General features: G+C 42.1%; 1 protein-coding gene across 1 annotated transcript; it reads left to right on the top strand.

Moving 5' to 3' along the window:
* The first annotated feature begins 2,545 nt into the window (after positions 1-2,545).
* Positions 2,546-22,974, top strand: b4galt3 (beta-1,4-galactosyltransferase 3). Its single transcript, XM_008122964.3, has 7 exons — positions 2,546-2,730; positions 6,322-6,608; positions 8,596-8,831; positions 11,817-12,007; positions 12,125-12,247; positions 17,627-17,731; positions 20,351-22,974. The coding sequence occupies exons 2-7, from the start codon at positions 6,353-6,355 to the stop codon at positions 20,826-20,828; spliced, it is 1,389 nt and encodes a 462-aa protein (XP_008121171.3). The 5' UTR covers positions 2,546-2,730; positions 6,322-6,352; the 3' UTR covers positions 20,829-22,974.
* The last annotated feature ends 1,666 nt before the right edge of the window (positions 22,975-24,640 follow it).

Here is a 24,640-nt window from a genome sequence, read left to right as displayed (position 1 = left end):
AAGAGGTCTAAGGTCACATCATCTGAGCCCAGCAGTAATAGAATGTGTTATGGAAGGCTTTCATGGCCGGAATTACTGGGTTGCTGTGAGTTTTCCGGGCTGTCCGGCCAAGCAGCATTCTCTCCTGACGTTTCGCCCTCATCTATGGCAGGCATCCCCAGAGGTTGGAAACAATCAGGGCCAGTTGACACCAAAATCACCAAAATCGGTTATGGTTTTACAAATTAAGCACCCAAACATCATGTTATACAACAAATTTGACAGAAAAAGTAGTTCATTACGCATTAATGCTACTGTACATATAATATTGATAATAATATTATAATGTAATACAATACTATACTAATAACAATACAATATAATAATATTAATTATGTATGATATATTAAATGTAATACAGTAGAGCAGGGGTCCCCAAACTAAGGCCCGGGGGCCGGATGCGGCCCATTGAAGCCATTTATCCGGCCCCCATGGGACAAAGGCAGAAGGGGGTTGGGCTAAATGGCCCAAGGGGTCTCTTCTTCTCCTACAACCATTATTATTATTATTATTAACATTGAGGCTGGGTGGCCATCTGTCAGGGGTGCTTTGCTTGTGCTTTTGGTGCACAAAGGCAGAAGGAGTTCGACTCAATGGCCCAATGGGGTCTCTTACAACCCTCTTTTTTATTATTATTATTAAAATTGAGGCTGGGTGGCCATCTGTCAGGGGTGCTTTGCTTGTGCTTTTGGTGCACAAAGGCAGAAGGGGGTTGGATTCAATGGCCAAAGGGTCTCTTTCAACCCTCTTTATTATTATTATTATTATTATTATTATTATTATTATTATTATTAACATTGAGTCTGGGTGGCCATCTGTCAGGGGTGCTTTGCTTGTGCTTTGGGTGCACAAAGGCAGAAGGGGGCTGGACTCAGTGGTCCAAGGGGTCTCTTCCAACCCTCTTTATTATTATTATTATTATTATTATTATTAACATCAAGGCTGTATTTGTTCCCGTTTTGTTTTGTTTTTTACTTCAAAATGAGGCATGTGCAGAGTGCATAGGAATTTGTTCATAGTTTTTTTAAAAAACTCTAATCCGGCCCTCCAACGGTCTGAGGGACCGTGGACTGGCCCCCTGTTTAAAAAGTTTGGGGACCCCTGCAGTAGAGTCTCACTTATCCAAGACGCACTTATCCAAGGTTCTGGATTATCCAAGGCATTTTTGTAGTCAATGTTTTCAATATATCGTGATATTTTGGTGCTAAATTTGTAAATACAGCAATTACAACATAACATTACTGCGTATTGAACTACTTTTTCTGTCAAATTTGTTGTATAACATGAAGTTTTGGTGCTTAATTTGTAAAATCATAACCTAATTTGATGTTTAATAGGCTTTTCCTTAATCCCTCCTTATTATCCAAGATATTCGCTTATCCAAGGTTCTGCCGACACGTTTATGTTGGATAAGTGAGACTCTACTGTAATATCATAATGTAATACAGCCCCCAGATGGCGTAGTGGACTAAGTGACTTGAAGGTTGGGTTGCTGACCTGAAAGCTGCCAGGTTCGAATCCCACCTGGGGAGAGTGTGGATGAGCTCCCTCTATCAGCTCCAGCTCCATGCGGGGACACGAGAGAAGCCTCCCACAAGGATGGTAAAAAAAAAAAAACATCCGGGCGTCCCCTGGGCAACGTCCTTGCAGACGGCCAATTCTCTCACTCCAGAAGCAACTCCGGTTGCTCCTGACACGAAAAAAAAAATAAAAAAAAATAATGTAATACAATATTATACTAATAATAATACAATATAATAATACAGTAGAGTCACACTTATCCAAGACGCACTTATCCAAGGTTCTGGATTATCCAAGGCATTTTTGTAGTCCATGTTTTCAATATATCGTGATATTTTGGTGCTAAATTCGTAAATGTAATATTACTAATACAGTAGAGTCTCACTTATGCAACATAAACGGGCCGGCAAAAGCTTGGATAAGCGAATATGTTGGATAATAAGGAGGCATTAAGGAAAAGTCTATTAAACATCAAATTAGGTTATGATTTTACAAATGAAGCACCAAAACATAATGTTAGACAACAAATTTGACAGAAAAAGCAGTTCAATACGCAGTAATGCTACGTAGTAATTACCGTATTGACGAATTTAGCACCAAAGTATCACGATGTATTGAAAACATTGACTACAAAAATGCGTTGGATAATCCAGAACGTGGATAAGCGAGTGTTGGATAAGTGAGATTCTACTGTAATATCACCATACAATGATATAGTACAACATAGTAATTTAATGCTTATATTGTGCTATGCTAATAATATATTGTATGTACATTTGGGGGTGAGAAGAGCAGCATAGAAATGTAGCAAATAAATAAATAAATAAATTTCTTTATTCCACCCTCCATAGTTATATAAACCCCATTTGCCTATTTTCCAGCATATTTCACAACCTCATAGGTGTGGGCGAAACGTCAGGAGAGAATGCTTCCTGCGTCCCTTTAAAAAAGGAGGCCGCTCAGGGCCCCGCCCCCAGGCGCCTACGTCACTCCCCTCGGTGAGGGAGGCAGCCCCGCCCCTGCCTTGCCGGCTCACCTTTCGAAGATGGCGGCGGTGGGCACCGGGGTCCTTGGGTGGGGCTGAAGTCCGGCGCCTCGGCCAGGAAGACTTCCAGCAGCCCGGCTAGGAGGCCGGTCCCGGTCCGGAGAAGAGGGAACCGTGCAAGGAGGGTGAGTCTGTCATACATGCCAGGTAGGGAGGGAGGGAGAGGGCTTCTGCTTGGATCAAGGCTCCCAGGAAGGATGGCTGTCTCCCTTCTCCTTCTCTGGAGGTCTTCCAGCAGAGGCTGGGTGGCCATCTGTTGGGAGGGTTTTCATGGTGTCTCCTTGCAACCGACTGGATGGCCCTTGAGTTCTCTTCCAGCTCTAGGATTCTGTAATAATAGTAATAATGATGATGAGGAGGAGGATAGAATCTCCTTCACTGGATGGCCATCTGTTGGGAGAGCTTTGATGGCGTCTCCTTGCAACCGACTGAATGGTCCTTGAGTTCGCTTCCAACTCTAGGATTCTATAATAATAATAATAATAATAATAATAATAATAATAATAATAATAATAATGAGGATGATGAGGGTGGAATCTCCTTCCCTGGATGGCCATCTGTCGGGAGAGCTTTGATGGTGTCTTCTTGCCTGGAAGAAGGGGTTTGGATGGCCTGCATGGCCATCTGTTGGGAGAGCTTTGAGGCGTCTCCTTGCAACCGACTGGATGGCCCTTGAGTTCTCTTCCAGCTCTAGGATTCTCTAATAATAATAATAATAATAATAATAATAATAATAATAATAATAATAATAATGAGGATGGAATCTCCTTCCCTGGATGGCCATCTGTCGGGAGAGCTTTGATGGTGTCTTCTTGCCTGGAAGAAGGGGTTTGGATGGCCTGCATGGCCATCTGTTGGGAGAGCTTTGATGGTGTCTCCTTGCAACCGACTGGATGGCCCTTGAGTTCCTTTCCAGCTCTAGTATTCTGTAATAATAATAATAATAATAATAAGGATTGAATCTCCTTCCCTGGATGGCCATCTGTTGGGAGAGCTTTGATGGTGTCTCCTTGCAACCGACTGGATGGCCCTTGAGTTCTCTTCCAGCTCTAGGATTTTCTAATAATAATAATATAATGAGGATGATGTGAGTGGAATCTCCTTTCCTGGATGGCCATCTGTCAGGAGAGCTTTGATGGTGTATTTCTTGAATAACAGAATGGGTTAGTCTGAATGGCCTTTGGGGTTCGTTCCAACTCTAGGATCCTATGATTCGGAGCCTGGATGGCCATCTCTTGGGAGGGCTTTGATGGTGTCTTCCTGCCTGGAAGAAGGGGGTTGGTCTGGATGACCCTTAGGAGTCCCTTCCAACTGTATGCATTGCGTTGCATAGTGTTGTTGTTGTTATTATGAAGTGTTGCAGTGGGTTAAACCCTTGTGCTGGCAGGACTGCTGACTTGAAGGCTGGGTTGCCTTAGGGTTGCCAGGTTCAAATCCAACCCGGGAAGAGCGCGGGTGAGCTCCCTCTGTCAGCTCCACCTGCATGCAGGGACATGAGAGAAGCCTCCCACAAGTATTGTAAAAACATCAAAACATCTGGGGAATGTCTTTGCAGACGGCCAATTCTCCCACACTGGAAGCGACTTGCAGTTTCTCAAATTGCTCCTGACACACAAAAAAAATATTTTTATTATTACAAAGGGCGACCCAAGCCTACCCTGCAGATGGCCAGTTCTCTCACACTGGGAGCGACTTGCAGTTTCTCAAGTCACCCCTGACACAAAAAATATTATTATTATTATTTATTATTACAAAGTGCGACCCAAGCCTACCCTGCAGATGGCCAGTTCTCTCACACTGGGAGCAACTTGCAGTTTCTCAAGTCACCCCTGACACAAAAAATACTATTACAGTAGAGTCTCACTTATCCAACATAAACGGTCCAGCAGAACTTTGGATAAGCAAATATGTTGGATAATAAGGAGAGATTAAGAAAAAGCCTATTAAACATTAAATTAGGTTATGATTTTACAAATTAAGCACCAAAACATCATGTTATAATAATTATAATAATAGTAATAATAATAATTATAATTCACTATTATAATTGTATATTTATATTACATGCAATGTTACTAATAATATTGCAATATAGTTGTATAATATAATATATTGTATGTATATATACTTGTAAACCGCCCTGAGTCCCCTTCGGGGTGAGAAGGGCGGTATATAAATGTCGCAAATAAATAAATAAATAAATATACAACAAATTTGACAGAAAAAGTAGTTCAATACACAGTAATGCTATGTAGTAATTACTGAATTTATTAATTTTAGCACCAAAATACCATGATGTATTGAAAACATTGACTACAAAAATGCGTTGGATAATCCAGAACGTTGGATAAGCAAGTCTTGGATAAGTGAGACTCTACTGTATTATTATTATTTATTATTACAAAGGGTGACCCAGCCTACTCTGCAGACGGCCAGTTCTCTCACACTGGGAGCGACTTGCAGTTTCTCAAGTCGCTCCTGACACAAAAAAATATTATTATTATTATTATTATTATTATTATTATAAGTATGACACAGCAAACAAGATAGATATGCTGGATTTCGTTTCACAAAACCACAAGTCGAACACTTCCCAAGTGTCTAGGACTGTGTGATGTATTTTCGGATGATGCGTGCAGATCCCAGCAGGGTGGCCTTTTGCAGTTGGCAGATCGTAATTTTGTCAATGTCTATTGTTTCCAAATGCTGGCTGAGATCTTTTGGCACGGCACCCAGTGTGCCCATCACCACCGGGACCACCTGCACTAGTTTCTGCCAGAGTCTTTGAAGTTCAATCTTGAGGTCCTGATAGCGACCGAGTTTTTCCTGTTGTTTTTCGTCAATGCGACTGTCACCTGGGATGGCAACATCAATAATCCAAACCTTGTTCTTTTCCACAACTGTGATGTCTGGTGTGTTGTGTTCCAGAACTTTGTCAGTCTGGATTCGGAAGTCCCACAGTATCTTTGCGTGTTCATTTTCCACGACCTTTGCTGGTTTGTGATTCCACCAGTTCTTTGCTGCTGGGAGGTGGTACTTGAGGCATAAGTTCCAATGGATCATTTGGGCCACACAGTTGTGCCTCTGTTTGTAGTCTGTCTGTGCGATTTTCTTACAGCAGCTGAGGATATGATCAATGGTTTCGTCAGCTTCCTTGCACAGTCTGCATTTTGGGTCATCAGCTGATTTTTCAATCTTGGCCTGAATTGCCTTTGTCCTGATGGCTTGCTCCTGGGCTGCAAGGATCAGGCCTTCTGTCTCCTTCCTTTTTCAGGGTCCCCTTCGTGAGCCAGAGCCAGGTCTTCTCCTTATCAGCTTTTCCTTCAATTTTGTCAAGGAACTTTCCATGCCATGTTTTGTTGTGCCAGCTGTCAGCTCTAGTTCGTAGTGCGGTTTTCTTGTACTGGTTTTTTGTCTGCTGTGCTTTGACGAGTTTCTGATTTTTGACTTCAATCAAAGCAGGTTTTTCCTTTGCTTTACTTATTATTATTATTATTATTATTATTATTATTATTATTATTATTATTACAAAGGGTGACCCAAGCCTACCCTGCAGACAGCCAGTCCTCTCAAGTCACTCCTGACACAATAATAATAATAATAATAATAATAATTGTTGTTGTTGTTATTGCAAAGGGCATTCCAAGGCCTGGAGTTCTGCAAATGAGCCGCTCTGCTTTATTCCAAGTGTGTTACCCCACTGTCTGTTGTTCCAGGTGGGAAAGAGGCCTCCTCGCACCCAGCACCATGCTCCGTCGGGTGCTGGACCGGCCGTGTACCTTGGCCCTCCTCATCGGCTTCCAGTTTGCCTTCATGGCCTACTTTTCGCTGGGCGGCTTCCGGAACCTGGCCGCCTTCTTCGGGCATGAGTCCAGCCCCGCCTTCGACTACTCCCGCACCCACGACGTCTACACCAACCTCAGCCTCTTGCCCCAGCAGCCCTGGCCCGGCAGCGGATCCCCCCACTCGCTCCCCTTCTGCCCAGAGCGCTCACCTTACCTCCGTGAGTCCAAAGTGTGTGGCCAGTGAAAGAGAGCGGGGCTACTGTATTCAGAGACAAGGCACAAAAGCATAGGGAGTCGGCGGTTGGACAGGCTCTGGAAGTGTTCCTCCGGAATCGTGACTTAAAAATTTAGTTCCCAAAGTCAAAACTATCTGTCTGTGTATTTTTAAAATTAATTTTAAAATATTATTATTATAATACCTGTATACAGTATTTTAAATTAATTTTTAAATATTATTATTAGATAATAAAATACCTGTGTAATTTTAAATTAATTTTTAAATATTAATACAGTATTGTTATTAGATAATAATACCTTTATACAGTATTTTAAATTAATTTTTAAATATTGTTATCTATATATATAAAAGAGTGATGGAATCCTGGCGACCGCCAAAACAACAAAACTAAACACCCCACAACCTCGAAAATTGACAACACAACCCATCATCCACGCCTCTAGGTTGATACAACAAAAAGATAAGAAAAATAAAGTCCTAATTAGAGGGAGAGGAATAATTGTTTTTATCCAATTGCTGCCAGTTAGAAAGCTAAGCTCCGCCCACTTGGTCTCCTAGCAACCCACTCACCCAGGGGACAGGCAGAGTTAGGCCTCACTTAGGCCTCTTTCACACTGCCTATAAAATACAGATTATCAGATTTTAACTGGATTAGATGGCAGTGTAGACTCAAGGCCCTTAATCTTATATTATCTGCTTTAACTGGATTATCTGGACTCCACACCTTTACCCTTTACCCTAACTACCACCAATTCCTCAATACTTTATTTCCCATACCACCAGACTTCGCCACAGCAACGCGTGGCCGGGCACAGCTAGTTATTATTATTATTATTATTTGATAATACCGTATATACTCAAGTATAAGCCGACCCGAATATAAGCCAAGGCACCTAATTTTACCACAATAACTGGGGAAATTTATTGACTCGAGTATAAGACGAGGGTGGGAAATGCAGCAGCTACGAGTCAAATTCAAAAATAAAAATAGATACAGTAGAGTCTCACTTATCCAACACTTGCTTATCCAACGTTCTAGATTATCCAACGCATTTTTGTAGTCAATGTTTTCAATACATTGTGATATTTTGGTGCTAAATTTGTAAATAACTACATAGCCTTACTGCTTATTGAACTACTTTTTCTGTCAAATTTGTTGTATAACATGATGTTTTGATGCTTAATTTGTAAAATCATAACCTAATTTGATGTTTAATAGGCTTTTCCTTAATCTCTCCTTATTATCCAACATATTCACTTATCCAACATTCTGCCGGCCCATTTATGTTGGATAAGTGAGACTCTACTGTATTAATAAAATTGCATTATTTGAGGCATCAGTAGGTTAAATGTTTTTGAATATTTATATAAAACTGTAATTTAAGATAATAATAAGACTTTAATAAGATAAGACTGTCCAACTGTGAATACCTATATACTCAAGTATAAGCTGACCTGAATAGAAGCCGGCAAGGACCCTCACTTGAGTATAAGCCGAGGGGAGATTTTTCAGCCCTAAAAAACAGCTGAAAAACTCGGCTTATACTCGAGTATATACAGTAATACTTGTGTATTTTAAATTAATTTTTAAATATTATTATTATTAGATAATAATACCGATGTATTTTAAATTAATTTTTAAATATTATTATTATTAGATAATACCTGTGTATTTTATAAATGTAGTAAATAAATAATCGGTGAATAACGCGTGCAGATCTAATTAGAGTGGCCTTTTGCAGCTGACACATAGTAATTTTCTCAGCGCCGATTGTTTTCAAGTGCTGGCCAAGGTCCAGTGTGTCGATCACCTTGACTGGCTTGTGCCAGAGTCTTTGCAGTTTGATCTTCACATCCTCAACCAATTAGGAAATGACATTAACAGCCCAAGAACAAATATACATGTTACGTAGTGATAAGAGCCCCGCCTTGTTGATGATGCTCCTGTTGTTCTCGTCCGATCTCAGTCGGTCCCCTGACGGTGAGCTTCGGCCAGGTCCCGACGCTGGAGCAGATCCAGGAGAAGAACCCGTTTGTGACCCAAGGGGGCAGGTACCGCCCGGCCGCCTGCGAGTCCCGTTCCCGCACCGCCATCATCATCCCGCACCGCAACCGCGAGACGCACCTCCGCCACCTGCTCTACTACCTGCACCCCTTCCTTCAGCGGCAGCAGCTGCAGTACGGCATCTACGTTGTACATCAGGTGAGTCAGCATGTAGGCAGAGTGACCTATGAAGCATTCTCTCCTGACGTTTCGCCCACATCTGTGGCAGGCATCCTCCAAGGTTGTGAAGTCTGTTGGAAACTAGGCTTCGCCCCATGTGAGCCGCCCCGAGTCCCCTAGGGGTGATGGTGGTGGGATATAAAAATAAAATAATAATTATTATTATTACTATTATTATTTAAAACACAACAAGATGAGTCCACAGCAGACACTCTGCTGGCTGTTGTATTGGATCACACGTCGGACACTTCCCAAGTGTCTAGGACAGTGAAGGGCAACCTTTTGTGCTTGGTATGTCAAAATTCACTAAAAAACCTAGCATGGCTTGGGTGGTGTGTCACTTCGAGAAAAAAAACCATAATTTCTCAATATGTATAGTTTAAACAACAAAAATATATAATTGTAATATATAACTGTATTTAATAAGTCAAAAACTATTTACTACCATTATTTCCATGTACATAAATCTATGATACCTCTTGCAGTTTCCACGCTGATTTCTCTCTATTCTAGTTTCAATGTAGTCATGAATAATTAATAATATAATAATAATATCATAGTAATAATATAATAATATACTATAATAATAATAACATAATAATAGAATGATATAATAATAATCTATATCTTTATATATAAATGTAATGTGCATAATTCCCATGGAGTAAACAACAAAACCACTGGACCAAATCACACCAAATTTGGCCACAAAAGACATAGTCATCCAATGAATCTGCATGCAGCAGCGTGTCATCAAATATGGCTAGGCGTGTCAGTGCTGACACACGTGTCATAGGTTGGCCATCACTGGTCTAGGACTTATTATTTTATTATGACACAGCAAACTAGATAGATATGCTGGATTTCGTATCACAAAATCACAAGTCGAACACTTCCCAAGTGTCTAGGACTGTGTGATGTATTTTCGGATGATGCGTGCAGATCCCAGTCGGGTGGCCTTTTGCAGTTGGCAGATCGTAATTTTGTCAATGTCTATTGTTTCCAAATGCCGGCTGAGATCTTTTGGCACGGCACCCAGTGTGTCCATCACCACCAGGACCACCTGCACTGGTTTCTGCCAGAGTCTTTGAAGTTCAATTTTGAGGTCCTGATAGCGGCTGAGTTTTTCCTGTTGTTTTTCGTCAATGCGACTGTCACCTGGGATGGCAACATCAATGATCCAAACCTTTTTCTTTTCCACAACTGTGATGTCTGGTGTGTTGTGTTCCAGAACTTTGTCAGTCTGGATTCGGAAGTCCCACAGTATCTTTGCGTGTTCATTTTCCACGACCTTTGCAGGTTTGTGATCCCACCAGTTCTTTGCTGCTGGGAGGTGGTACTTGAGGCATAAGTTGCAATGAATCATTTGGGCCACATAGTTGTGCCTCTGTTTGTAGTCTGTGCGATTTTCTTACAGCAGCTGAGGAGATGATCATTGGTTTCGTCGGCTTCCTTGCACAGTCTGCCTCAACTGATTTTTCGATCTTGGCCTGAATTGCCTTTGTTCTGATGTCTTGCTCCTGGGCTGCAAGGATCAGGCCTTCTGTCTCCTTCCTTCTTCAGGGTCCCATTCGTGAGCCAGAGCCAGGTCTTCTCCTTATCAGCTTTTCCTTCAATTTTGTCAAGGAACTTTCCATGCAATGTTTTTTTGTGCCAGCTGTCAGCTCTAGTTTGTAGTGCGGTTTTCTTGTACTGGTTTTTTGTCTGCTGTGCTTTGAGGAGTTTCTGATTTTTGACTTCAATCAAAGCAGGTTCTTCCCTTTGCTTTCCATATTCTGCCAGGGCATGTTCTTCTTCTTTGACTGCTTGTTTTACTTGTAAGAGTCCTCTGCCCCCTGATCTTCTCGGCAGATATAGCCGGTCAACATCACTGCGAGGGTGCAGTGAATGATGAATGGTCATGAGTTTTCTTGTTTTTCTGTTCAAATTGTCCAGTTCCGCCTGTGTCCAGTTTATAATGCCAGCAGTATATCTTATGACAGGTATGGCCCAGGTGTTTGTGGCCCTGATTGTGTTGCCTCCATTGAGCTTGCTTTTGAGAATTTTTCTGACCCTTTGTGTGTATTCTTTGCTGACCACAGTCTTCACATGTTCATGCTTGATGTTGTCCAGCTGTAGTATGCTCAGATATTTATAGGCCTCTGGCTGGTGACACTATTGTTTGGCCATTAGACATATTTATGCCCTCACTTTCAATGATTTTTCCTTTCTTCAATGCCACTGTCGAACATTTGTCCAAACCGAACTCCATGCTGATATCAGTGCTAAAAATTCGGACAGTGTTGGTCAGAGACTGGATTTCAGTTTCCGTTTTCCCATACAGCTTCAGGTCATCCATGTACATCAGATGCGAAATTTTGTGAGATTTCTTAGATGTTTGATAGCTGAGATTTGTTTTTTGTAAGATTGTTGGCAGAGGGATCATGGCAATAATAATAATAATAATAATAATAATAATAATAATAATAATAATAATAATTTGAAACACAAGTTGAGTCCACAGCAGTTGTATTGGATCACACGTCGGACACTTCTAGGTCTATGTAATGTATCTGTGAATAATGCGCGCAGATCCCAGTAAGGTGGCCGCCTGCAGCTGGCAGGTGGGGATTTTGTCAGTGCCAATTGTGTTCACGTGGAGGCCAAGGTCTTTACGCACTGTACCCAGTGTACCCATCACCACTGGGACCACCTTGACTGGCTTGTGCCAGAGTCTTTGCAATTCGATCTTTAAATCCTCATATCGTGCCAGCTTTTCCAGTTGTTTCTCTTCAATCCTGCTGTCCCCTGGGATTGCAACATTGACAATCCATACTTTGTTTTTTAACACGATCGTGAGGTCAGGAGTATTGTGCTCCAAAACCCTGTCTGTCTGTTGTTGTTGTTGTTATTATTATGTATCTTATATATCTGGCTGCGTTGTCTTCTCCTGTTTTGTCCACTCAACCCTTGATCCATTTGCAGGCTGGGAATGCCACTTTCAACCGGGCCAAGCTCCTGAACGTGGGCGTCAAGGAAGCCTTGAAGGACGAGGAGTGGAACTGCCTCTTTGTCCACGACGTGGACCTCATCCCAGAGAACGACCACAACCTCTACGTTTGCGACCCCTGGAGCCCTAAACACGTCTCCATCGCCATGAACAAGTTCGGCTACAAGTAAGAGAATGGGGTGCAGGCAGTAATGGAGAATTATTTTTATTATTACCAGACTTGTCTCTCTCTCTTTGAAGGCATAATAACAATGCTGGCTTTCTCTCTGTGTCCTCTGTCCAGGCTTCCCTATCTGCAGTACTTTGGTGGAGTGTCGGCTCTGACTCCGGAGCAGTACCTGAAGATCAATGGCTTCCCCAACGAATACTGGGGCTGGGGGGGAGAGGACGACGACATCGCCACCAGGTGAGTCTCCGTTGGCTGTGGCCGTCCTTTCTTTGACCTTGTTTATGTCTAAGGTTCCCATTTGTGTGACACTTTGGCACCTGACTTAGTTGGACTTCCAAAGCCAGGTGATGCTGATACAGCCAAGGCATGGATTGTTTACCATCCAATTTCTTGGAAATCTTACTCAAACATGCCTGTACCGTGCATGGCAGGTATTGTTTACACTCTCAAATGCATCTTGTGAAGCCTAAGGGGTAGAATTTTGCTTTCAAAAGCAGCAACAGCTCAGCTTTAAGGCAGTTTGGAACTGCATTGTGTTGTCAGTGTGGATAGATATTTAACTGCATTATATAAATCTATATATGTTTGGGCTGGTTAACTCCCTTCTTTCTGCTTCTTTGGTTTAATAATAATAATAAAGCAAATTATTATTATTATTATTATTATTATTATTATTATTATTATTATTATTATATTTTACTTTTATACCCTGCCACCATCTCCCCAAAGGGACTCTGGGCAACTTAATAATAATAATAATAATAATAATAATAATAATAATAGGGTTGTTGTATGTTTTCTGGGCTGTATGACCAAGTTCTAGAAGTATTTTCTCCTGACGTTTCGCCCACATCTATGGCAGGCATCCTCGGAGGTTGTGAGGCATGGAGAAACTAGGCAAGGTAGGTTAATCTATATCTGTGAAGAGTCCAGGGCAGGGGTCCTCAAACTTTTAAAGCAGAGGGCCGGTCCACAATCCTTCAGACTGTTGAGGGGCCGAATTATCATTTGAAAAAAAATGAACAAATTCCTATGCACACTGCACATATCTTATTTGTAATGCAAAACAACAACAACAACAATGAAAGAACAATACAATATTTAAAAATGAAAACAATTCTAACCGACATAAACCTATCAGGATTTCAATGGGAAGTGTGGGCCTGCTTCTGACCAATGAGATAGTCAAGTTAATTAGGATTGTTGTTGTTGTTGTGTGCCTTCAAGTCATTTCAGACTTTGGGCGAGCCTAAGTCTAAAATTATTTATTTATTCATTTACTACATTTATTTATTACATTTATATCCCACCCTTCTCACCCTGAAGGGGACTCAGAGCAGCTGTATGTACATACAATATATTATATTATTAGCATAGCACAATATTAGCATTATATATTACTATATTGAACTATACCACTATACTGTAATATTATTTGTAATATATAACATATAATTAATATTATTATATGGTATTATTATTAGTATTATATTGTATAACTAGCTTGGAGACCCGGCGATGCCCGGGTCATTTGAGAAAGGCATTGTTTGCCTGTGTTCCAAGTGTAGCCTATATCCAATGTCAGGTGGGTTCAGTGGGTGCGGGTGAGCTCCAACTCCCATATGCAAGTCCCATCGTCCAGTGTCCATCCCCCTCCAAACAGAGCCAGTATGTAGAATAGGTCATGAGGGCTCCATGTACCATGTTTGGTCTTGATCAGTCATTTGTGTGGGTCGTGGTGCTCTCAGGAAGTGAGTGGAGGTATTGGAAGCCCCATCGTCCATGGTCCATCATCCTCCAAACTGCACCTGGGTGTAGAGTGAGTCATGGGTGTTCTCTGTTTGAAGTTTGGTCTTGATGAGACATTGATGGGGGTGACAGTGGTCTCAGGAAGTGAATGAATATACTGCAAGTCCCATCATCCAAGGTCCAAGCTCTTTCAAATCTCACCAAGATGTAGAGTGGGCCATGGTGGCTCTATGTGCCAAGTTTGGTCTTGATCAGTCATTGGTGGGGGTCACAGTAGTCCCAGGAAGTGACTGAAGATATTGTAAGTCCCCTCATCCACGGTCCCTCCTCCCCCAGACTGCACCAGGATGTAAAGTGGGCTATCCTGTATGTGCGTGTCAAGTTTGATACAGTTTTGTCATTCATGGGCATCACAGTGGTTTGTGGGAGGTGAATTGGATGAATGTACTGCAAATCCCATAATCCTTGGTCCACGCTCCGTCAAACTGCTGCAGCATGTGAAGTGTGTCATTTGGGATATGTGTGCCTGGATTGGTTCAGTTGTGTGATTTGTGGCAGTTGCTGTGGTCTCAAGAAGTGAGGGAAGGTACTGCAAATTCCATCATCCTTGGTCCATCCTGCCCCAATATACATCAGGATGTAAAGGGGTTGACAGGAGTTCTGTGTGCCAAGTTTGGTCCATTTCTATCATTGGTGGGCATTGCAGTAGTCTGTGGGAGTTAAAGTGTTTGAAAGAACTGCAAATCCCATCATCTGTGGTCCATCCTCCCCCAAATGGCAGCAGGTCATAAAGTGCATCGTGGGGATGAAGTGTGCCAAGTTTGGTGCAGATCCGTCATTCCTGTTGGTCTCAGTGGCCTGGGATAGTGGCGGCCAATCAAAATGCGAGCACATATTCCGCCAGGCCAATCAAAACGCTGATACATACTCCGATTTCACTTTTATTATATATATATAGATGTGATAATATTATTATCAATATAATATGTCTATAAAAAGGTAAAGGTTTCCCCTGACGTCAAGTCCAGTCGTGACTGACTCTGGGGGTTGGTGCTCATCTCAATTTCTAAGCCGAAGAGCCTGTGTTGTCCATAGACACCTCCAAGGTCATGTGGCCAACATGACTGCATGGAGTGCTGTTACCTTCCCGCCGGAGCAGTACCTATTGATCTACTCACATTTGCATGTTCTCGAGCTGCTAGGTTGGCAGGAGCTGGGGCTAACAGCGGGCGCTCACTCCGCTCCCGGGATTTGAACCTGGGACCTTTTGGTCCGCAAGTTCAGCAGCTCAGCGCCTTAAAACACTGTGCCACCAGTGTGTTAATATATTATTAATATGTTATATTATTAAAACTGATATAAAAATATAATATTATAAAACTGAGGGCGGGGGCCAGGTAAATGACCTTGAAGGGCCACATCCGGCCCCCGGGCCTTAGTTTGGGGACCCCTGGTCCAGGGTGTGAGAAGAGTTCTTTGTCAGCTGGAAGTCAGCGTGAATGTTGCAGTTAATTAGCATTGGAAAGGTCTGTCTCTTGCCTGGAGTCAGGAGAGAATACTTTTAGAACATGGTTTCCAGCTGGAAATCCCAGTCTTCATTCCATTTCCTCGTTTCATTCGCTGCTTTGTTTCCATCATCATCATTTCTTTTCTCTCTCTCTTTCTTCCTCCACTCCGCCTTCCGCGCTCTCTCTCTTGCGGATCATTGCATGCTCATTTTCCCTTCCCATACAGAACGGGTTATTCAGGTAAGATGGAACGATGACAGAGCTTGAGATAAGCCATGACCATTAGTCCTATTAGCCCAGTGTTTTTCCCCTGGGGGGGGGGGGTCACCAAAGACCATAAGAAAACACACATTTCTGATAGTCTTAGGAACCCAAATCCCTCCAGTACTTTCTGTTGGTCATGGGGGTTCTGTGTGCCAAGTTTGGTTCAATTCCATCCTTGGTGGAGTTCAGAATGCTCTTTGATTGTAGGTGAACTATACATCCCAACAACTCCAACTCCCAAACGCCAAGGTCTATTTTCCCCAATTTCCACCACTGTTCACATTGGGGCATGTTGAGTATTGGTGCCAAGTTTGGTCCTGATCCATCGTTGTTTGGAATCCACAGTGCTATACATTCCCAGCAATTATAACTCCCAAATGTTAAGGTCTATTTTCCCCAAACCTCACCAGAATTCACATTTGGGTGTATCGGGTATTTGTGCCAAATTTGGGTCCAGTTAATGAAAAAACATCCTGCATCTCAGATATTTACATTGCAATTCAGAACAGGAGCAAAATGACGAGTTGTGAAGTCGCAACGAAAATAATATTTTATTTACATATATATATATACACACACACACACACACACACAGTAGAGTCTCACTTATCCAAGCCTCGCTTATCCAAGTTTTTGGATTATCCAAGCCATTTTTGTAGTCAATGTTTTCAATATACAGTAGAGTCTCACTTATCCAACGTTCTGGATTATCCAATGCATTTTTGTAGTCAATGTTTTCAATACATTGTGATATTTTGGTGCTAAATTCATAAATACAGTAATTACTACATAGCATTACTGCGTATTGAACTATGTTTTCTGTCAAATTTTTTGTTAAACATGATGTCTTGGTGCTTAATTTGTAAAATCATAACCTAATTTGATGTTTAATAGGCATTTCCTTAATCCCTCCTTATTGTCCAACATATTTGCTTATCCAACGTTCTCCCGGCCCGTTTATGTTGGATAAGTGTGACTCTACTGTATCATGATATTTTGGTATCGTTTAGCTTGGATAAATGAGACTCTACTGTATTATTAGTATTATATTATGTAATACAATATACATACATACACACACACACACACACACATACAGTAGTCATGATTTAAAATAATACAAAATTATGTGTGTGTGTGTGTGTGTGTGTGTGTGTGTGTGTGTGTGTATATATATATAATTTTGTAATATTTTAAATCATGACTTGTTAATTTGTTTTTAAATGCATTCTTGGATGTCTTAACTATTGATTTTATATTATACTAGCTGTGCCCGGCCACGCGTTGCTGTGGCAAAGTGGTGGTGGTATCGGTTAAAACTTGTTGTGGAATTTTTATTTGACGTTATTTGTATTTTTTTTAAAATTAATTTTATTGTCACTTATCTTTTTTATTTATTATATTGTATTATTTTGTTGTATTATTTTTAGTCATTTTTATAGTATTTTATTGTATTAATTATTTTAGTGTTTTTTATAATTTTTTATAATTTTTTATTGTATTATTTGTATTTATTTTTTATCATTATTTTATTAACACTGGGCTGAGTGGGTTGCTAGGAGACCAAGTGGGCGGAGCTTAGCCTTGTAACTGGCAGCAATTGGATAAAAACAATTATTCCTCTCCCTCTAATTAGGACTTTATTTTTCTTTTCTTTTTGTTGTATCAACCTAGAGGCATGGATGAGGGGTTGTTCTGTCAATTTTCGAGGTTGGGGGGTGTTTACTTTTGTTGTTTTGTCCGCTGCCGTGATGCCATCACTCTTTTATATATATAGATGATTGTATTGGGCTTGCCCCTGTGTGAGCCGCTCCGAGTCCCCGTTGGGGAGATGAAGGCGGCATACAAAAATAAAATTATTATTATTATTATTATGGTTGGGGGTCACCACCACAGGGGGAACTGTATTAAGGGGTCATGGCATTAGGAAGGTTGAGAACCACTGTATCACATAGATAGATAGATAGGCAGGAGAAGAATGCATGGTTAATGAAATGTGAATGTAGCTCTTATGTGTTTGCTCAAGGATTTTAAGCAAACCCATCAGCAAACCCAAATATCCTCATGCCCTTGACTTGCCTTGTTCCTTCCCCAGAGTGCGCCTGGCTGGCCTGAAGATCGCCCGGCCTCCTCTCTCCACCGGACACTACAAGATGGTCAGGCATAAGGGAGACAAAGGCAACGAGGAGAACCCACACAGGTAGGCTAAGAACCATAAGAATAAAGTATTATTATTATTATTATTATTATTATTATTATTATTATTATTATTATTATTATTGGCTGTTGTGGTTGTTCTCGTTACTATTTGCAATGGATTCGGGTATGCATGCGAAGTGTGGGGTGTGTGTCTGTCTATCTATCTATCTATATCTATATATATATAAAAGAGTGATGGCATCAGGGCAGCGGACAAAACAACAAAACTACAGGCCCCCCAACCTCGAAATTTGACAATACAACCCATCATCCGCGGCACTAGGTTGATACAACAAAAAGAAAAGAAAAATAAAGTCCTAATTAGAGGGAGAGGAATAATTGTTTTTATCCAATTGCTGCCAGTTACAAGGCTAAGTTCCGCCCACTTGGTCTCCTAGCAACCTACTCAGCCCAGGGGACAGGCACAAGAATTTGGAGAGACCCCTAAGGGCCATCCAGCCCAACCCTTTCTACTATACAGCAGGACACAATCCAAGCATTCACAACACAAGGACAACGTATAAATACTATACAACACTACACAGGGACATAGACCCCCTCTATCCTCACCACTTTCACAGTACACAAACAACCAAATGCATACTAAACATAAAGACAACCATACAACAGACATTCAATACCACCACTACCTCAACAAGTTCTCACCAACACCACCAGACAACGCCACAGCAACGCGCACAGCTAGTATATATATAAAAGGAGAATGGCATCACTCCACCAGGCAAAACAACAAAACTAAAGGCCCCCAACCTCAAAATTTGACAACAGAACCCATCATCCACGTCTCTAAGTTCATACAACAAAATTAGACATCCCCAACCTCCATGGGGCCTAAAAAAACCCAAAAACTGGAACGCTCCATCTGGAGGACCAAGCTGGGTTGGAAATAGCGGCCCACGTCGCCCCGTAAAACAGGCACACCAACTCCACGGAGGTACGGGGGGAGGGGGAAACGAGGAGGAGGAGGAGGAGGAGTGGGAGGGAGGGAGGAAGAATTCTCCCTCAATTACTTTCAGTTTTTCCTTCTCTTTCCCTCAATTTACCCCTCAATCATAATAAAAACCAAAACAACAATAACAATAAACAGCTTCACAGGCAAGAAGCAGCCAGGCACTGAACCTGCGAGGCCATTCAGTGCTAATCAAGCTCACCAATGCCAACATTGGCACTTGCTCTCCAAACAGACAATACAATACAGTCTCACTTATCCAAACTTCACTTGTCTCATATTCATTAATACATAACATTACTGTATCTCATATGTAATAATTAACTCTGATCAAATAAGAAAACAGAACAATAGAATCTCTAAAATCAGGACACTAAATACAAAACGACACTCAGAAGACAGACAGGGCAATTCCCAACAGGAAACAATCACACCCAGATAACACCTCCCAAAAAAGGATTCCCTCAACCAGGAAACACCCAGGCCTCGAACCTGCAAGGCCATTCAATGCTAATCAAGGCAACTAATTGCAACATTCATACTTGCTACACTCACACCATTCATTACTATTTGACCTCCCAACCAACAATTCCACAAACTAGAAAGCGGCCAGGCTTCCAAGCAGCAAGACTATTCACTCCTCTTCAACCTGCCCAACCAAGATTTCCCCTACATCAAAAACCCTCACTTTTGGAAACCATCAGGGCACTCCCTCCCATTCAACCAGTCCAACCAAGAAGGCCCATACATACAAAGCGCAATTCCAATTGGCCACGCGTGGCAGGGCACAGCTAGTGTGTGTGTGTATATATATATAAAAGAGTGATGGCATCACGGCAACCCACAAAACAACAAAACTACAGGCCCCCCAACCTCGAAATTTGACAACACAACCCATCATCCATGCCTCAAGGTTGATACAACAAAAAGAAAAGAAAAATAAAGTCCTAATTAGAGGGAAAGGAATAATTGTTTATATCCAATTGCTGCCAGTTAGAAGGCTAAGCTCCGCCCACTTGGTCTCCTAGCAACCAACTCAGCCCAGGGGACAGGCAGACTTAGGCCTCACTTAGGCTTCTTCCACAGATGATCTAATTTGCACTGGATTATATGGCAATGTAGACTCAAGGCCCTTCCACACAGCTATATTACCCATTTATAATCTTATATTATCTGCTTGGCACTGGATTATCTTGACTCCACACTGCCATATAATCCACTTCAGTGTGCAGTCAGACACAACTGGACTTAATGTCAGGAGAAAACCTTTACCCTTTACCTTAACTACCACCAATTCCTCAATACTTTATTTCCCATACCACCAGACTTCGCCACAGCAACGCGTGGCTGGGCACAGCTAGTATATATATATATATCTCCCCGTATATACTTGAGTACAAGCTGACCCAAATATAAGCCAAGGTCCCTAATTTTGCCACAAGAAAACTGGGAAAACATTGACTCAAGTGCACCCTAATTTCACAACCACCAGCAACAAAAAACAAACATGAGATGCGCCTGTGGTTCTAAGACACACTCCGTTTTTAGAGATGTTCATATGGGGCAGAGTGGGTCTTTGAATGGAAGAAATATCCTCGATTTTGAGGAAGAAATATCCTCTCTGTGCCTCTCCCTCTCCTCCTCTTGCAGGTTTGACCTCCTGATTCGGACACACCGGGCCTGGACTCAGGACGGGATGAACTCGCTGACCTACACGCTTGTGTCCAAGGAGCTGCTCCCGCTCTACACCAACATCACGGCCGACATCGGCGCCAACCCGCGAGCCACCAAAGGCGGGAAGGACCCCTTGCCGGGCCTGCGGGGGAAGAACCTCCAGAGCGGCAGCAACCACGACTTCCGGGAGGAGATGCTCCGCAAGACGCCCTTCGCCAAGCTCTCCCGGGCCATGGGTTGGGGCGAAGCCACGATCCAAGCCCTGATGGACACGGGAAAGAAGGAGAAGCCCAACGCGAGCCCGACGGCAGGGAAAGCGGGGACGGAACCCCCCGGTTACATCAAGGAAGCGCCGAAACATACAGAAGAGAAACATCGCCTGGAGTCGGGCTCTTCCGGGGATTCAGCCACAGCCACAACACTGTGGAAGACGGCGAGCAATCACACTGGTTGAAGCACATTGAACTGGATGAAGTGGCCCAAGCGCTCTGAGCCGTGCCTAGACCCATGTTGACCTCTCCTAAGGCGGGTTCGGCACTGAAGGGCCCAGTTTGGCATATTTGGACCACAGAAACCCCGCGTTTCCTTCCCTCCACTTTCGGCAAACGGGAAACGTCAGTCACGACTTCCAGCAAGAGGGGAATCGGGGTCGCGTTCACTCCTTGGATCTCTACATTCACTTTCTTGATGGGTGGCGGACAAAGCATGTGTGTTGCTGTGCAATGGTGGGGTGTCCGGAATGAGACGATACGGCAGTTGTATGTGAATGAATCAGGGAACTAGGCTTCACACAAACAGGGATACGTTGTTCTTGCAAAAGGCCTGGACCTTATTGCTTTCCCAAACTGGAAGCAGCACTTGGTTTTCGAAAAGGAGGCCATTTGGCTTTAGAAAAGGAGGCCGATATGCTTTCGAAAAGGAGGCCAGTTGGCTTTCGAAAAGGAGGCCGATTTGCTTTCAAAAAGAAGGCCAGTTGGCTTTCGAAAAGGAGGCCGATTTGCTTTCAAAAAGGAGGCCGATTTGCTTTCGAAAAGGCGGCCGGTTGGCTTTCGAAAAGAAGGCTGGTTGGCTTTCGAAAAGGAGGCCGATTTGCTTTCGAAAAGGAGACCGGTTTGCTTTCGAAAAGGAGGCCGATTTGCTTTTGAAAAGGAGGCCGGTTGGCTTTCGAAAAGAAGGCTGGTTGGCTTTCGAAAAGGAGGCCGATTTGCTTTCGAAAAGGAGACCGGTTTGCTTTCGAAAAGGAGGCCGATTTGCTTTCGAAAAGGAGACCGGTTTGCTTTCGAAAAGGAGGCCGATTTGCTTTCGAAAAGGAGACCGGTTTGCTTTCGAAAAGGAGGCCGATTTGCTTTCGAAAAGGAGACCGATTTGCTTTCGAAAAGGTGGCCGGTTGGCTTTAGAAAAGGGCTGGTTGGCTTTCGAAAAAGAGGCCGATTTGCTTTCGAAAAGGAGACCGATTTGCTTTAGAAAAGAAGGCTGGTTGGCTTTAGAAAGGGGCTGGTTGGCTTTCGAAAAGGAGACCGATTTGCTTTCGAAAAGGAGGCCGATTTGCTTTCGAAAAGGCGGCCGGTTGGCTTTCGAAAAGGAGACCGATTTGCTTTCAAAAAGGAGGCTGGTTGGCTTTAGAAAAGGAGGCCTGGCTCGTACAAATCACAAATTACTTCACAAAGAGAACCAGAAAAAGGATGATCATGGCTTCGTACTGTTTTTAGCCCATGTTTGGGCTCCTTCCCCCTGGAAAATGGAGCTGAAAAGCAGGCACTGAGCTTGGTTTTGCTTCTCCTCGCGCACACAGATGTTTGCAACTCTCGCGGGCACGTCGACGGGGAGAGAGGATCCCTCGATGAGCTTGACGTCCCCAAATCCTTCCAAAGGTCTATGCGATCCCACCAAGCAGTGCGCTGGACCGGCACCGGCACCGCCCGTGCCCACCGTTCAGTGCCTTTGGCTTCTTCGTGTCCAGCAAGACATTCATCCATGCCAGTTCTGTGATTAGTTTGGAATATAATTATGTCCTTTAGAGCAATAACCTCCCGTCCTCGGAAAATTGGGTCACGTAAATGCTGCGTCCAGACACTTAGAATAGCGAGGAGATACTGAATCCGTTGGGTTTCTAGGTTCACAGTCACTACTCCAAAAATGCTGGAAAGAAGTTGTAGTTCTATGGCAGGCATGGGCAAACGTGGACTTGAACTCCCACAATTCCTAACAGCCGGAGGTCCAAAGTTTGCACATGCCGGCTGCTATGAGCCAATCGTCGATATACTGAAGGATGTCATTGATGTCCAAAACACCTGGAGGGAGGCTGTTAGGAATTGTGGGAGTTGAAGTCCAAAACACCTGGAGAAAGGCCCAAGTTGGCCCATGCCTGCTCTATGGTCTTGGGCCCCCAACTACTTACTTTCCCAATTCTTTGCCTTGGGGCTGGCCCCAGCCTGCCCTTTCCCTCCCACCTGCGTCTCACAATCTCGTCCTCCGTCAATGGTGTGTGGCTATTTATATTCTTATTTATGGAGTTCTCTCTTGCTGTAGCTGCTGCTCTTCCCCATCCGGTTTTTGATAAATCGATTTTTAGGAAAAAAATAAAAATAGTGTCCAAGCCATTTTTTTTTTTTTTGGCCACTGCCTCTTTACGACTTTATTTATTAACGAGTTATTTATTTATCGCATCAACGTTGGCACACACTTTTTAAAAATGTTTTGGAGCGCAATACTTGGGGAATTTTTCCCGCAGCCAACATGGCTTACCATACCTTTGCTTTCTACATCAGGTTTCTTTTTATTATCATTATTAATTTTTATTGATGAATAGTTGTTTTTCTTGTATATTCTTCAAGTATTGACCAATCCATTTCTTTCATTGGATTCCCCTGGTGTTTTCAGATCAAGAATGTCAGTCTGTCCATGTTTCTTATTTCCCATAATTTTGATATCCATTGGTCAATTGTAGGTATCTCGTTTAGTCTCCATATCTTTGCAAAGACTATCCTGGCTCCTATTACCAAGTACAGTAGAGTCTCACTTATCCAACGTTCTGGATTATCCAACTCATTTTTGTAGTCAATGTTTTCAATATATCATGATATTTTGGTGCGAAATTCGTAAATACAGTAATTACTACGTAGCATTACTGTGTATTGAACTACTTTTTCTGCCAGAATTATTGTATAACATGATGCTTAATTTGTAAAATCATAACCTAATTTGATGTTTAATAGGCTTCTCCTTAATCTCTCCTTATTATCCAACATATTCGCTTATCCAACGTTCTACCGGCCTGTTTATGTTGGATAAGTGAGACTCTACTGTATCTCTTTTAGTCTCCATTTCTTTGCAAAGACTATCCTGGCTCCTATTACCAAGTAGTTTAGTATCTTTTTCCTCATTTGTTTCTAATTTTAGATCAGTTATACCCAATAGAAATAATTCTGGATTCATTTGGAATTTCTTCTTCAAGATCTTCTGACATTCTCTATGTGCTTCTTTCCAATATCTCTTCGATTTAGTGCAAGTCCACCACATATGGTAGAACTGGCATTTCCAACATTTTGTATTGATATTTTTGTTGTAGTAGCTTATTTTTTTCGGAGTGATGTACCATCTATATACAGTAGAGTCTCACTTATCCATGCTATTATTATGAATTTATGAATTTAGCACCAAAATTTCACGATATATTGAAAACATTGACTACAAAAATGGCTTGGATAATCCAGAACCTTGGATAAGTGAGACTCTACTGCAGGGGTCCCCAAACTAAGGCCCGGGGGCCGGATGCGGCCCTCCGAGGTCATTTACCTGGCCCCCGCCCTCAGTTTTATAATATAATATATTGTATATACATATAATATTGATAATAATATAATAATGTAATACAATATAATACTAATAATAATATCATATAATAATATTAATTATATATTCTATATTACATATAATATTACTATATTATATTACAGTATAGTGGTATAGTTCAATAAAGTAATATATAATGCTAATATTGTGTTATGCTAATAATATAATATATTGTATGTACATATAATTTGTAAGCCACTCTGAGTCCCCTTTGGGGTGAGAAATGTGTGATACAAATGTAGTAAATAAATGCAGTAAATAAATAATAAATAAATAAATACATTTTAGACTTAGGCTCGGCCAAAGTTTGAAATGACTTGAAGGCACACCACAACAACAACAACCCTAATTAACTTGACTATCTCATTGGCCAGAAGCAGGAGTACACTTCCCATTGAAATCCTGATAAATGTA

Source organism: Anolis carolinensis, unplaced genomic scaffold, assembly GCF_035594765.1.
Source record: "Anolis carolinensis isolate JA03-04 unplaced genomic scaffold, rAnoCar3.1.pri scaffold_14, whole genome shotgun sequence".
NCBI classification, from domain to species: domain Eukaryota; kingdom Metazoa; phylum Chordata; class Lepidosauria; order Squamata; family Dactyloidae; genus Anolis; species Anolis carolinensis.
Note: the sequence above shows the minus strand (reverse complement) of the source record. Positions and strands in the feature narration are given on the sequence as shown.

What these genes read in the sequence shown, in the direction of transcription:
- b4galt3 (XM_008122964.3), top strand. Translation starts at nt 6,353, where the DNA reads ATGCTCCGTCGGGTGCTGGACCGGCCGTGTACCTTGGCCCTCCTCATC. An exon ending in GACGACGACATCGCCACCAG is followed by an intron (nt 12,248 to 17,626) that starts GTGAGTCTCCGT and finishes TTCCTTCCCCAG; the next exon opens with AGTGCGCCTGGCTGGCCTGA. An exon ending in AACGAGGAGAACCCACACAG is followed by an intron (nt 17,732 to 20,350) that starts GTAGGCTAAGAA and finishes CTCCTCTTGCAG; the next exon opens with GTTTGACCTCCTGATTCGGA.